Genomic DNA, 16,587 nt, shown 5'->3' with positions numbered 1-16,587 from the left:
CGCCAATTACTGACTAAGGTTATGCAATATCTTGCAGGCTTCCCAATAGGCTGCGCTGTATCGTGCAATTTCAATCCAGAGATTTCAATGAATGATGTAAAAATTCTCATTTAAGTTGTATTATATATGGTACAGTAAAAGATGCTATAGTACAGTACACATGCTGCAAATCTTCACACTGCAGACATCCTTACAAGAAAAAAAAAAAAAAAAAAAAAACCATACATAATATATTAATAATCATATTTTGTTAGAACAAAAAACTACCAAGATGCTGAAGCTAATAGACGGAAACGGGTCATTTGCTTGTGAATTTCAGCAACAATTAATATGGGATATCAGTGGGAACATCGTGTGTATGCCGCTGTGGCATATGTCAGCTAATATGTCAATAATTATTTTTTTTTATGAAATAAATAATATTTACATTTTACTCTTGGAAGAAATAGCAGGAAAAAAATATTGGAGTATGGAGTTGGAGTTCAGAACAGTATATATTTGATATGCTTACAATCCTTATATACAGGGACACTCCATACTATTAATAATGGCAAGGTCCACACTCTGGACTTGTCAGAAACTCTCCAACTGAATGTCAAAGTTTACTATGCGAATAAATGTAAATGTCTAACCATAACGACACAGTTAATCAACGTCAAAAACAGATCCTTAGATCAAGTTATTACATTAAATGTCATTTTGTTGTAAAAAAAAAAATAATCCGTTTGAAAGGATTATAGTGAAACAATTTTTGATGCATCAGAGACACCTTCACATATAAAATAAAATATTAGGAAATAGTTTTGAACCAACCAAGCCACATTAATAATGTCAAAGGGAAACAGAGGACATCTTAGACTAAATAGGTCGATATTTCTTATTGTGAGTCAGGACACAACTAGAATTATCAGCTGACAGTAAATATTTTATATTTAAATAAATACAAAATAAATAAAAAAAATGTAGTAAATGAGCTGCAATAACTGAAACAAAACTTTACCCGTGAACAAATACATTAAACACATGATATTTCTAGAAGTTGAAATGTCGAGACAAACTAGTAGATATGGCCACATTTTTCTAAATGATATATATTTTTTTTTACCAATCTATTTCTAATAATCATTACTGGAAATATCTTTTCATTGCCCAGTGCTATAAACCTCACAAACACAAATTCAATTTCTCTGGCATTAGCGAGCAGTTAAATCATTAATTATTAGCTGTAAATGGATGACAACACTATAAAGGAGTGAAGAGTCAGTTACTCTATGAAGCTGAGATTTCACTGAGGCTGTTAAACTGTAACGAACAAACCCCCCAAAATAAATCTGAAATGATCCAAGGACCTTCATACAAAGCATAGAGGATGTGTGACTTCAATAAACTTTGTGAGGGTGCAGCCCTGAGAGATGATCTGGGGGGGTATATAGTCTAGATCTTGTTGAGTGTGCAGTCTTCACTACCAGTCATGTATGTCCCAATGCCCGGGATATAACATATACCACAAAATAACAAATTAATGAGCTGAGGTTAAAGGTCAGAACCACAAGCAAAGCAATGAGAAACCCATCAAATGCAATGTGTCTGAACAAAAGCTTTCCCAAATGGAGCATGACGTTAGGAATGTCTGTGGTGTATATTTATATAATCAATTCCTATCAATTACTAGTATTCCAGTATATTCACTATTCGCATTCCCTAATCTGTGGGATTGTGGATAGCGTCATTACAATAGGATAGATAAGGAAAAAGTGTACTATTATTCAATACGCATAAAAAAATGTTCACAATAGTATTGTCGTTTTGAAGGAATCGCTTATATACTTTTACATAGTTTGTTATTAGAAATTAAAAATATTTCCTCCAATTAAAGACAGTTATTTTAATAAAGAAAATAAAGGAAATGACTTTATAATTTGTTTTCCTAAATGTTTGCAGTTTGCGCACATGAGGTGGTGTACATAGTGTGGTTGACACTATTCAAACATTATATATATATATACTCACACACCCCTGTGATGGACTATTTTACTAGTTGATTATACACTAGAGAAATAAGCTTCCTTCCCTAGTCCATAGTGAGACCCTCAGCAATGGCTGATCTGCCAATCTGCTTATTAGAAAGTTGGTCTGACCTTTCCATACACTTAAATTTCATGTGTACTGTAAGCTTGCAGGATAATAAAACCTTCTAAGGGTCATTGAATTTATGGTTTGTATCCAGTACTGTGACTGCCAGTGAAATCAGTCCCCATGGGAAAAGACAGCTCTCTAGTGTCCCAGTAGGTCACTAGCTCTTTTCTTCATCTCTGAACATCTAAAGCCCCAGTGAATTCCATGGTGTCACATGTTGCTCCCACAACCAATGATCACACCTAGACCAGGCTGTGGATGCCACAAATGAACCTTCCCCTGGAGGATACTTTATTGTGTTTGTTTACAGGAGTAATCTTCTGGTTGCCTGTCTAATGTTTCAAGATGACTTTTAGCAGTGATTTTTAATCAGCTTCCCCCCAGACACCTCTTCCAATTCCCCCGATCCCTTTAACAATTTGCCTTAATGCTTTCTGCTTGTTCCTCAGCACTAAACTTTCTGAATGTTTCCAGAGGGGAACTAGCAGGTTTATCATCAGCTACCCATGCACATTTCTTAATAGCTTCCTTATATTACTGAACTGAGGCAGCAGAAGATAGGCTGGGGGTCCTAAGAACAGATCCCTGCACCTCATCATTATTAGAAGATAATACCAACACCTATGGAAATGTATGGAATTCTGCTTTCCCACACCCCTTTACTTCATCCATATCCTCACCCATCCCTTGGTTGAACTTGATGGACATATGTCTTTTTCTGACAGTACTTACTAGGTAAACTTTGTAACATCAGCATTGATGGAAGTACAGGAATACCATGAACTATGGAGGTATCTAGTGTAACAACACATATGTCCTATTAATGGGTTATTGGTCCCACAAGACTACTGCAAATCTTTTAGGTCTTTTCTACACGTTAAATTAGTCATGGACAGCAGAATGTTTCTTGCGAAACATACACAATGGTGACCATTGTTACCGACACCTCACGTCTACAGTAATGTAACGATCAGACACTGATCAATGAATGATAATCAGAAATGTGGAACTGTCACAAATATTTGCCAACGATAACGACAGCGAGAAAATGAAGCAGATGATCGATGGATTTTCAACACACCATAAAACATGTATGAAAGGGACACTTAGGTCATGAAAAAAATAATTGCAGAAGAAAACCACTAGAAAATGTATTATAAGGCCAGATACATACAATACACATGCATACAGTCTATAATATATATATATATATTTAACCATTGGGTGCCAGCTGCTTTCATACATTCTTAAGACTACTGTTTGTGAAAGGGTTAACAAGCCTCAAGGAGACACCAGGCAGATTCTGGGATGCACTTGCAAGTTGTCAGAGTGCAAAGCAGAATGAAGTGAGTGTCAAAGCTTTGGGTGCTTTGTGCTTTACATGATTTAGAAGAAAGAAAGGTCAGGAAACTGGAGTATGTTGAGCAAAATGTGAAACTTTCTATACTCCAAAGCTCCAGGATACACTTGATAGACATAAGTGTCCTGCTGAGATGCCAGCTTGGAGCCTCCAGGACCCAGTAAGTTGTGAAGAAAGTTCTAGAGGGACTCACCTTGCGTTTGTGCAGTCGTTGTATAAAGTCTCAAAATCCTTTCTGGAAATGAGTTTGCAGCGGTTGACCCCTGGTTGAATGGCCCCCAATCCTCTCAAGATCCGGACCTGCTCCACATTACACACAACTGGGGTGATCTCCAGCCTCTTGAGTTTGGTGTAGACGGTATGAAGCCCCCCCACCAGATGCTTCAAGAAGAGGTCAAAAGCCTGGGGCAAGCAGATGAGCTCACTGCCCTCCACTGTGAAGGAGGCCACCTTGGCCCCTCTGAGGTCCACCATTCTGCACTCATTGTTCTGAGGGATGTTCTCCACTGGAGAAGGAGTGGAGTAGACTGGCTTGCCGGGCAGGTTGGCGCTGGGGGCACTGCTGCTGCTGGTGGAGGTGGATGAGGTGGTGCTGGTGGAGGTGCTGGGGGTGGCAGCGCTGTGATGGTGGCTGCTGCTGTTGGTGGCCAGGCTGGGGCTGCTGCTGTTCCCACCACCTCCTGCTGCTGTCCCTGGGTTGCTGTTGACGATGTTGATGGTGGTGGCAGCGGCAGAGCTGCTGATGCTGGAGGTCACCGTGGTGGCTGCTATGGGCTCCGGTCTGTAGAGACTTGGTCCGGATGAAGAAGGAGCGACAGATGGAGTGGGAGAAGCTGAGGAGGACGTGGAGATGCCTGGCTGAGGGGTCACCAGCTGGGTCGGTGGGATGAGAGCAGCCGGCACGGCCATGGTCACATAGGAGTCCTCCCAGAGGAACACTGCTGAGAAGAGGCGCTGCACTGCTGAGCAGGGGAAAGTTCCTCGGGGAACTCACATACAAGTGACACCCTGACCAAGAGTCCGGATTAACCCCCGAGCCCCCACAAGCACACCCGGCAGCAGCAGGCACTTGGTCCCGGGCAGTGCTGAGGCTCTCGTCTCGCCCAAGTCTCAGCAGAAAGTTGAGAGATGAAGGTGAAGAGGAGGAGGCTGGCAGGACCCGGGCGCTGGCTGGCAGCACATTGATCAAAGATTGAGTACGAATGACAGAGGAAAATGAGGCTGAAAAGTGCAGCCTGCTGTGTGGACGGGTTGTTGTTGTCACACGGTGCAGAGGGGGCGGAGCCCGGCAACTTGTGCTCTGCTCCAAGCTCCAGTCACAGCAGCCCGGGGGATGGAGGCACGGGCTCTGGTGTGCCCCTGCCAGCTCTCGTGCCAGTCACAGTCCTCCCAGACCCTGCACTACTGTAACTTCTCTGCCAGGCTCAGTGCTGCCAGACCCTGCACTACTGTAACTTCTCTGCCAGGCTCAGTGCTCCCAGACCCTGCACTACTGTAACTACACTGCCAGGCTCAGTGCTTTCAGCCCCCCTGTAACTTCTCTGCCAGGCTCAGTGCTTTCAGCCCCCCTGTAACTTCTCTGCCAGGCTCAGTACTTTCAGCCCCCCTGTAACTTCTCTGCCAGGCTCAGTGCTTTCAGCCCCCCTGTAACTTCTCTGCCAGGCTCAGTGCTGTTAGCCCCCCTGTAACTTCCTTGCCAGGCTCAGTGCTGCCAGCCTCTGTCTTCTTGTAACTACACTGCCAGGCTCAGTGCTGCCAGCCTCTGTCTTCTTGTAACTACACTGCCAGGCTCAGTGGTATTCATACAAAGTCGCTGTGTTTACTGCACCCATGTGAGGTGATTAATATGTGCAGCTTCTCTGGCAGCCTCCACAATGATGCAGGTAGTTTTGCTGCCAGTCTCTACACATGTAGCTATCCTTCCAGCCACTGCTCTGCCAGTCCCTGCAGTTACATATGTAGCTCTCCTGCAGACACATATACATAGGACTTTCCCCACCTGTGATATCACCAACTCTCCTGCCAGCCCCAACATCCCTGTAGCTGCCTTGTATAAACCTGCCAGGATGCCCAGGATACTGCCACTCTGCCAGTGACAGCTCATTTTAGCTGTGTTCTCCATGCTGCTAGCAGTGGAAACTTTATCCCTGTGACATTCCCCCTTCACTTTGTTCAGAAGGCAGCCCCCACCCCTCCCCATCATTATACACGGCATCTTCTGTGCTGGTACAAGCTGCTTGAGCCTGGAGGTTACAAGTGGAAGATTACTACTCATTGTTATCAGGTAGAGTGCACCCGATGTGCGGCTTCAAGCTACCGCTACAGAAGGCAGGCTCCAAATCACACCGCCATCCCTTTCATTTCACTTGCTGACAATTACTTACACTTTTTGTGTTTATGCTCCGAAATGATTTCTATCTACAATTTCTTCATTTAAAAAAAAATAATAATTGTTTATTGACAAAGAAACATACAAAATTATTTTCTATACGGCTTAATCTTCAACATTATTAAATTTAACATTTTTACCCCAAAACTTCCCCCCTTCCTGGCAATGCGTCTCCTATACCCTCCGTCAACCAAGACAGAAAAAGGGATAACGGTGGGATGAAGGCAGGAAGACTTAAGACTTCCAAATCCCCCAGTCCTTATTCAATTTCTCCTCAATATTTCTTTGTTTATATAAGATTCTTTCATATTTCTTAATCTTATTAACCAAATTTAACCATATATACACACAGAGTATTTCGTGAAAACCAACCTTGCGTGATTAAAAGTCTTGCCAAGAAGAGTATTTTAATCAAAAGGAATCTTTAATACTTATCACAAATAAATTAGGAAAAATTACCAGCCCCTAGTGAATCGCGCCGTGGACAATTAGACGTATTTCTCAACCCACATTTATTGAGCCATACTGGTGTGACATATACTCTATGTATAATATTAGAGTGAACCAAAACGTGATTAAAATTATGTGACACTAAGGCTACTTTCACACTATCGTTAAAGTTTTCCGGTATTGAGTTCCATCATAGGGGCTCAATACCGGAAAAAAACGCATCAGTTTTATCCTAATGCATTCTGAATGGAAAGCAATCCGTTCAGTATGCATCAGGATGTCCTCCGTTTCGTCACTTTTACAGTATTTAGCCGGAGAACATTCCGGAACACATTCCGGAACACTTGCCGGATTGCCGGATCCGGCATTAATTTTCATTGAAATGTATTAATGCTGGATCCGGTACCAAGTTTTCAGGAATTTGCCACATAGATGATCCGGTATTCCGGTCTGCGCATGCGCAGACCTTTAAAAATGTGAAAAAAATAAATACCTGATCCGTTTTTTCGGATAACACCGGAGAGACGGATTTGGTATTTCAATGCATTTGTCAGATGGATCGGAAACAAATGATAGGCGTTTGCATACGGATTTCCGGATCCGGCAGGCAGTTCCGGCAACGGTAGTATGAAAGTACCCTAATCTTAAATTAGTCATTATTTTCCCCCAATCATCTGGTTGTATCCTTGAAACAGATTCCCAAGCCTTTTGTCCGGGGGAACGTATACTATTGAAAAGTGCTTCAAGAAGCAATTTATAAAATTGAGAAATTTTTAACTTCTGCCCCAAATTTCCCATCAAATTATTCAATGGTGTGCGGGTATCTATCTGTAACAAAAATTTCCCCTTTACACTAGAAAGTGCCGAACATAACTGTAAATATCTAAACCAAGTAGGGCTGCAGCTAACGATTATTTGAATAATCGATTAGCTGTCGATAATTTAATCGATTATTCGGGAAAAACACCAAAATGACAAAAAAAAGGGGTTTATATGATTTTACTTAAACAAATTATGTTCAAAAGCCATATTAAAACAAATTACAATGTAAAAAAGACAAGTTTAGGGGGAATCTGTGGATGGCACTGTTATGGGAGATCTATGGATGACACTTATGGGGGATCTGTGGATGACACTGTTATGGGGGATCTGTAGATGGCACTGTTATGGGGGATCTGTGGATGGCACTGTTATGGGGGATCTGTGGATGGCACTGTTATGGGGGATCTATGGATGGCACTGTTATGGGGGATCTGTGGATGACACACTGTTAAGGGGGATCTGTGGATGACACTGTTATAGGGGGGATCTGTGGATGGCACTGTTATGGGGGGATCTGTGGATGGCACTGTTATGGGGGATCTGTGGATGGCACTGTTATGTGGGATCTGTGGATGGCACTGTTATGAGCCATACTGTGGATGGCACTGTTATGGGGGATCTATGGATGGCACTGTTATGGGGGATCTGTGGATGACACACTGTTAAGGGGGATCTGTGGATGACACTGTTATAGGGGGGATCTGTGGATGGCACTGTTATGGGGGGATCTGTGGATGGCACTGTTATGGGGGATCTGTGGATGACACTGTTATGTGCGATCTGTGGATGCCACTGTTATGGAGATCTGTGGATGGCATTGTTATGGGGGGATCTGTGGATGACACACTGTTATGGGGATCTGTGGATGACACACTGTTATGGGGGATCTGTGGATGACACTGTTATGGGGATCTGTGGATGACACACTGTTATGGGGTTCTGTGGATGACACTGGTATGGGGGATCTGTGGATGGCACTGTTATAGGGGGATCTGTGGATGACTCTGCTATGGGAAGATCTATGGATGACACTATATAGCATCTTAACAGTGCCATCCACAGATCCCCCTCCCCATAACAGTGCCATCTACAGAGCCCCCTCCCCATAACAGTGCCATCCACAGACCCCCCTACCCATAACAGCCCCGGCCCCACGGCTCACAGCAGTAGACTATTCTGGAAATAACTTTTACTTCAACTTTAAATCAGCGCATCTTTATTACCTGACAATGAAGCTCTAGTAACAGGCGGAATGAAGCAGGCGGAGCAGGCGCATCACGTGAGTAAGTGATGTTACACCGCCGCCCGCTCTGCCTGTTACTGGAGCTTCATTGTCAGGTAATAAAGATGCGCTGATTTAAAGTTAAATTAAAAGTTACTGCCAGTTAAGCACCCGCAGGCATAGCGCCTGACCGCCCGCATAGCAACAAATCGGACGATTATTCGATAACAGGATTCGTTAACAACGAATTCCATTATCGAATATTATCGATAACTTTGATTAATCGTTGCAGCCCTAAAACCAAGATACATTAATTATATGCTCTCTTTGTGTCAACTCCAAAAAAGGAAGTATATCTCCATTACTCCCCACTTGTTCAACATACAGAATATAGTTTTTTTTCCAGTATTTATCTTCAGCTAAATCCTCCAACTCCTGTAAATAATAATAATGCCAGAGAGGCGTACAATGGAGAGACCCCCTTATTCCCAACCAGCCTCTAATAGTGCTCCACTTCTTGACATAAAGCTTTCTAGATTCTCTATAGTCCTGCTGAACTCTAGATAATAACCCAGACTCTAATAATGTAAACATATTATCATATGTAGATCTACTCAATAAATTCCTCCAAGTGGTTATAAAGTTATAGCTGTGAAGCTATAAAATAGCCCTTGAAATAGGGAAGGTTTAACCCTCCCTGTTCCATCGGCTTATAAAGGTATTCCAGTTTAAGCCTCACCCGCTTTCTTCCACACAGCAGATCATTAATAATACTCTCAATTAGCTTAAACATTTATTATCCTCAAATCAAAATGGGGAATTCCTGAGAATATAGAGAAGTTGGGGTAATATCACCATCCTAACCAGGGTGTCCTGTCAGCGCTAGATAGAGGGAGTCAAAGCCGTACTATCCCTTTTGACCTCAACTTACTAATCAATGGAATCAGGTATAAGAAAATCTTCAACTTTAGGGGATATAATCATTCCCAAGTATTCAAGTGAATCAGAAATCCTAAGTAAACTCAAGGGCCCCTCAATAGAATAGTCAGGTCTATCCACAGGCATAAGCGTCGTCTTTGACCAGTTAATATCAAAACCCGAAACTGCACTAAAGGTATTAACTATATGAATAAATTTGGGAAGTGAGGTATTGGTATGATTTATAAAAAACAAAACATCATCCGCATATAAAGAAATACAGTCCTCTAGTCCTAATATCCCAAACCCCCCAATCCCAGGGTCCTGCCTAACTCTGGCAGTAAGGGGATCAATATGAATATTGAATAACAATGGGTAGAGTGGACATCCCTGACGGGCACCTCTACTCAAAGAGAAGCTCTCCGTCAGGCTCCCATTATTATTCAATCTTGCAATAGGGGGCTTATACAAAAGCTTAGCCAAATTTATAAAACTAGTACCAAATCCCATCCTTCCCAAAACCTTCCAAAGGAATCCCCACTCTACCATGTCAAACGCCTTAGAGGTGTCTAATGACAGAGTGGAGCGAGAGACCCCCCCACCCCACCCCGGAGGACTGGATATTAGCAAAAAAACAATGCAGATTATAATGAGTACCCTTATTAGGAATAAATCCATTTTGGTCAGGGTGTATAATTGATGTAATAACCTTGGATAGCCTCGTAGCCAGAATTCTTGAGAGAAGCTTCATATCTGTATTCAATAAGGAAATAAGCGTATATAACCCCACATCTAAGGGGTCCTTCCCTTTTTTTCAATATTATTGTTATTACAGCCTCTGTCATTGATTCTGGAAGGCTACCCTCCTCAAAAGATCCTAAAAACACTCAATAAATGAGGGAGAATAATCTCTCCATACTTACGATAGAATTCATATGGGAGTCCATCAGGCCCAGGGGAAGAATTTCCCGAACATACCTTCAATGCAGCCTCTAGCTCCTCTAGAGAGAGAGATCTAAATCCAGAAGCTCCCTCTGAGCATCGGTAAGAACTGGGAGAGAAATAGAGTCCAGATATGAATTCATCTCTTCATCTGGTATAACCTTATCTGATTTAAATAATTAAGAAAAATGCTTCAAAAAAGTTCCCTTTATATGCTCTTGTTCTTCAATAATTATACCCACAGATGATCAAATACTAACTATCTCTTTTTTGTTCTTGATTAGAGATCACCCTCGCCAAGAGTTTTCCTGGTCTCCTCACTTCAGGGCCTTTTCTAAGAGAAAGTCAGCATACACCTGGCTTGCATTTTGCATATTTTCCCTGTTTACTGGAGTTTTATTCCTAGAGAACTCATTCATGGCAACTAACGCTGCTTCTTTTAACTCCCCCTCCTTCTTACCGTAGCCCTTTTTAAGACTGGAAATATTACTTACAAAAATTCCCCTCATAAAGGCCTTAAATGCACCCCATACCCGTTTAGTATATGGAGTCTAAGTATCTCCCCCCACAGAAATCCTATCTATTTCTGGATTCATAACAGATTAAAGTCCCCAATCACTAGCAAAGGACATTCAGGCCACTGATCCACAAAAGTTAATAAACAATTATGTATGTATAATGAAAAGGGGGGCGGGATATAAACAAAAGCCAAAATACACAGTCTTCCAGAGAGTTTTCCGTAAAGAAAAACATACCTCCCTTGCCTGTCGATAGAGGATGCCTCGCAGACAAAATCAATCCCCTTGTGGATCAGAACAGTAACTCCTCTAGAGTAGCTAGTAAAGGTAGAATGATAAGTCTGCGAAGCCCTTCCCCTACCGAGTCGCAAAACCGACTCTTCGGTAGCATGCGTCTCAACCAAGCAGATAATCGCTGGTAGATGTCTCTGAACCTGGTCAAAGACCACATGTCTTTTAATCTTATCCCCAAGGTCTCGCACATTCCAAGTAAAGATTCTAACTGCTATCAAACCAACCAACAGATTCCCATAATATAGATATATTCCATATCTCTGCTCCCAACCCCACCATCTTAGGAGACACATCGCAACCCATCCTACCCCCTTCCCCCCCCACACACACACTTCCTGATCTGCAAATCACTGCACAGATCTCTCACCCCTCCCCCTCTTCCACCAACATCTAAAGTAGAAAAAGGGAACCAAAAAAAGGAAAGGTAATCATGAAAAAACTGCTTAAATATAATTTCGGTCCAGCCAATCTATAGCAGAATCCAAGGTATCAAAAAAATGGGTTTCATCATTGAATATTATTTGCAGTTTAGCTGGATAGACAAGCGAATATCTAATGTCCTTTTCCTGTAGAAGTTTTTTTGCCGCCGTAAAAAACGGTGTCTCTTTTCCTGGATCTCTTTAGAGAAATCTGGAAAAAAAAGCTATTTATTTCCATTATATACAATAGGAGGACACTCCCTTGCCCTTCTCAATACCATGTCTCTGTCTCGTGACGTCAATATCTTCACCAAAAGTATTCATGGCTGCCTCCCAGGGATAGGTTTACCCCCTGGAACCCGGTGTGCCCTTTCCACCAAAAACAGAGGAGAAAAATGTCCCTTCCCAAACTTTTCCTGAATTAAGGTCTGTACAGGGTGGGCCATTTATATGGATACACCTTATTAAAATGGGAATGGTTGGTGATATTAACTTCCTGTTTGTGGCACATAAGTATATGTGAGGGGGGAAACTTTTCAAGATGGGTGGTGACCATGGCGGCCATTTTGAAGTCGGCCATTTTGAATCCAACTTTTGTTTTTCAATAGGAAGAGGGTCATGTGACACATCAAACTTATTGGGAATTTCACACGAAAAACAATGGTGTGCTTGGTTTTAACGTAACTTTATTCTTTCATGAGTTATTTACAAGTTTCTCTTTGTTTACAGCCATTGACATGTCGCCGGGGTTAACACGTGAGGAGCGGATAGAAATTGTGTTGATGTCTGGTGAACGCAGTAACCGGGTCATTGCAGCAGATTTCAATGCAAGACACCCTACGAGACCACCCATCTCCCATGCTACAGTTAGCAAACTGCTTGCTAAGTTTCGTGAAACTGGTTCAGTGTTGGATTTGCCAAAATGTGGACGCATGAAATCTGTCTCTAATGAAGAAACATCAGTGGCTGTCCTAGCTTCATTCAGCAAGAGCCCACAGCGTAGCACTCGCCGCATGTCACTGGAGAGTGGCATTAGTCAAACATCCCTTCGGCGGATATTAGCTACTCACAAATGGCACCCTTACAAACTCCAGCTACTGCAGCATCTCAACGAGGATGACCCAGATCGGCGCACTGAATTTGCAGAATGGCCAAAACAAAAATTGGAACAGGACCCTCAGTTTACGCAGAAGATTTTGTTCAGTGATGAGGCAAACTTTAATGTGAATGGTGAAGTTAACAAACAAAACCACCGCTATTGGTCTGACACTAACCCACATTGGATAGATCCCTCCAAGACTGTTGGAACAAAAAAATTGATGGTATGGTGTGGTATATGGGGTACAAAGATAGTGGGGCCATTCTTCATCAATGGAAACCTTAAGGCCACTGGATATGCGAAATTGCTACATGATGATGTGTTTCCCTCTTTATGCACTGAAGCTGGCACGTTCCCTGAGTTTTTCCAGCAAGATGGTGCACCACCACATTATGGGTGTCAGGTCCGAGCATTCCTAGATGAACAGTTTCCTGGAAAGTGGATTGGTCGTCGTGGGCCAGTTGAATGGCCCCCAAGGTCTCCCGATCTGACCCCCTTAGACTTTTATCTTTGGGGTCATCTGAAGGCAATTGTCTATGCTGTGAAGATACGAGATGTGCAGCACCTGAAACTACGGATACTGGAAGCCTGTGCTAGCATTTCTCCTGCGGTGTTGCTATCAGTGTGTGAAGAGTGGGAGAAGAGGGTTGCATTGACAATCCAACACAATGGGCAGCACATTTAACACATTTTATAAGTGGTCAGAAACTTGTAAATAACTCATGAAAGAATAAAGCTACGTTAAAACCAAGCACACCATTGTTTTTCTTGTGAAATTCCCAATAAGTTTGATGTGTCACATGACCCTCTTCCTATTGAAGAAACAAAAGTTGGATTCAAAATGGCCGACTTCAAAATGGCCGCCATGGTCACCACCCATCTTGAAAAGTTTCCCCCCTCACATATACTAATGTGCCACAAACAGGAAGTTAATATCGCCAACCATTCCCATTTTATTAAGGTGTATCCATATAAATGGCCTACCCTGTATTATTTCGGCAAGGTTTTTTCTTAGTGCCTTTAGGTACACCCACAATTCTCAAATTAAATGTCCTAGATCTGTCTTCTAGGTCCACTACTTTCTTTTTAAGGATTTTAACCTCCATTCTAATCTTAACATAGAAGTTTCAGATTTAGCTATTTTAGCTTCATCCTCCAGAGCCCCTACAGTTTTTTCTATAGTTGTGACTCTGTCCCGTATCTTGGTAACATCGTCTCTTATCAGAACCACATCTGTCTGAATTACCCCGAGCTGCATTGAGATATTCTGTATTAAATCTCCATTTTTTTTAACCGCAGCCAGGATATCTTTTAATGGAGCAGGCTCCACAATAGATGAATCGTTTAACTCTTCCCTCCCCACCTCTTCATTCTGATGATCCTCCTCCATTACTTCACTCACTTTAGATCCAGGAATTTTTTTATCCTTCAGATCAGCCATCCCTTTTTGTCCTGCTCTTGTAATTACCTTTGATCTATTTTCACCAATTCCAATGTTTTCTGCCCCATTTTTTGAGACGAATGGTCCGCTGAACGTCTATTTTGCTTAGAGACCATTTCCTTCCCCCTTCCTCTAATATATATACACATATATATATATATATATATATATATATATATATATATAATTTTTATTTTTATCTCCCCCCCTTTTCTCTCCCTCCCTTTCTCAAATTCAGCTATATTTCAGCCCTCCAAATGCGGTTAAAAAGCAAGAGAGGAGGGAGAAAAAACCCAAGAAAGGGAAAAAAATATAAAAAGGAAGAAAAAATAACAATATAATCTGTTCCTTATGGTTTTTCCATGCAGATTGAAAAAGTTCAGGCAGTTCATCCAGGTCAGTCCCAATGCATATTTGGTAGTAACATCAAAAGTATCGCGAACAAAAATGAGCTATAGAGATTTATACACACATATATATCTGAATAGCGGCAAAGGGGTCAGGAAGGCACATTCAAAACTCATAGAGGAGGTAGCTTATTCATAAATGCAGGAGGTGGCTTATTCATATAGCCAGGTGGCAGGAGGTGGCATTAAAGCAGGTGGAGGCAGATGAGCATAGAAGACAAGACAGTCAAACATTCCGATCCCAGTAGAGTGGAGGCAGGAGATGGCCCATTCATGGAGGTAGGAGGCAACGTCGAGGAAGGCGGAGACAGATAGGGACAGAGGAAACAGACAACCAAGGCTTCCGATCCTGTCAATGGTGGCGTAGAGGAGATGGAAAAAACAAGCAGGAACCCACACGCTCCCAAGTCCAGGGAGCGCCAGCTTAAAAGGGGGGCACCTCCGCTGAACACAAGCAGCACGGCGGCACCTCAAATATCCATAGCGGCTCAGCGACATGCGGACGCCGAGGTTAAACATAGCGAGGTAGGAGGAGAGAGAGGGGGCGCAATGTAGCTGCTCCCTACGTCATCATGTCATCCCGTGTTCTATCTACAATTTCTGGCTATCTATTTATCTATCTGTCTATCTATCTATCTATCTATCTATCTATCTGTAATCTATATATCTATCTATCTATCTATCTGTAATCTATATATCTATGTATCTATCTGTCTGTAATCTATCTATCTGTCTGTAATCTATCTATCTGTCTGTTATCTGTCTATTTATCCATCTTTTTCATATCTATCTATCTTAGTCTGTCTGCCTGTCTGTCTCTCTATCTACCGTATCTGTCTTTCTTTCTTTCTTTCTTTCTTTTCTCTGCCTATCTTCAGCAAATGTAATTTATCATGTAGAGAAAGTTAATACAAGGCACTTACTAATGTATTGTGATTGTCCATATTGCCTCCTTTGCTGGCTTCATTCATTTTTCCATCACACTATACACTGATTGTTTACTGTGATTGCGACCACCCTGCAGTGCAGATACAAGGTGGTCAGGATGGGAGCTGCTGCACATGCATGCCTATAGTATGTGCACCCCCATGGTCCAAGCCGCCAGAGACTGGAGCTTTTTACTATAGTGTGCAAACACAGCTATCTATCTATCTATCTATCTATCTATCTATCTAATATCTGTCTAGATCACTCTCTCTGTCTATTATCCATATATCTGTCTGTCAGTCTGTCTATCTACCTATTTATCTAAAAATGCAAACAGGCAGCACTCTAAAATAATTGAAAAATTAAAAAAGTTTATTCACCCATGTTGACTCAATGTTTCGACTCAACGTGGCTTTTCTGAAGCCCGGCTCTAACATTGAGCCGAAATGACGCATCCACATGGGTGAATAAACTTTTTTCATTTTTTAATTATTTGAAAGTGCTGCCTGTTTGCATTTTTACCTTTTGGGCAATAGTCTAGTCCTCTTAGGCTTTGACCTCGTTTGTTTCTTTTTGACTCTGGTGCTGCCATTTTTCTATCTATCTATCTATCATCTATTTATTTATCCATCAATCTCTGCCTATTTTAAGACTATTTAGCAGTTTTGTATTTATCTAAAGCCTGTCTATAGCATTGCATTACTGATTTTGGTTGGCAGAGCGAAAAAACCAGCTGGTCAGACCATAGAATACCTGGTCAGATGGTTGAGATGACAGGACAATTCATTAATATGTCAAGCTGCTAACAGACCTTAATATATGTCTGAGAGGCCTTATAGGTGAGTATTGATGAGATAATGACAGTACTGATCAGTAGTTTTTTTTTTATGAAGATTTGTCAAAAATATCCAACAGATGAAGTACAGTATTTTGCTGATATGTTATCTGTCATTGTTCAACATCTAATGTGGACTTTCATGTGGTTAAAAAAGTCAGATCGAGATTGACATATAGTCTAAATCTATCTATCTATTATCTATTAATCATCTATTCTATCTATCTATCTATCTATCTATCTATCTATCTATTATCTATTAATCATCTATTCTATCTATCTATCTATCTATCTATCTATCTATCTATCTATCTATCTATCTATTATCTATTAATCATCTATTCTATCTATCTATCTATTATCTATTAATCATCTATTCTATCTATCTATTATCTATCTATCTATCTA

General features: G+C 41.6%; 1 protein-coding gene across 9 annotated transcripts in view; it reads right to left on the bottom strand.

Moving 5' to 3' along the window:
* The window catches only part of DACH1 (dachshund family transcription factor 1), a 395,668-nt gene extending 390,689 nt beyond the window's left edge, over window positions 1-4,979 (bottom strand). For 3 of the 9 annotated variants that reach the window (XM_040425368.1, XM_040425369.1, XM_040425371.1), the window contains exon 1: window positions 3,690-4,976. In XM_040425368.1, the coding sequence (XP_040281302.1) occupies window positions 3,690-4,405 (716 nt within the window). In that variant the 5' untranslated portion in view covers window positions 4,406-4,976. Of the gene's footprint in view, window positions 1-3,689 lie in introns of all 9 variants that reach the window. The other 6 variants (XM_040425373.1, XM_040425374.1, XM_040425367.1 and 3 more) reach the window with 5 other exon arrangements.
* Between the last annotated feature and the right edge of the window lie 11,608 nt (window positions 4,980-16,587).

The sequence above is a fragment of the Bufo bufo genome, chromosome 3 (assembly GCF_905171765.1).
Source record: "Bufo bufo chromosome 3, aBufBuf1.1, whole genome shotgun sequence".
Classification (NCBI taxonomy): Eukaryota; Metazoa; Chordata; class Amphibia; order Anura; family Bufonidae; genus Bufo; species Bufo bufo.
Note: the sequence above shows the minus strand (reverse complement) of the source record. Positions and strands in the feature narration are given on the sequence as shown.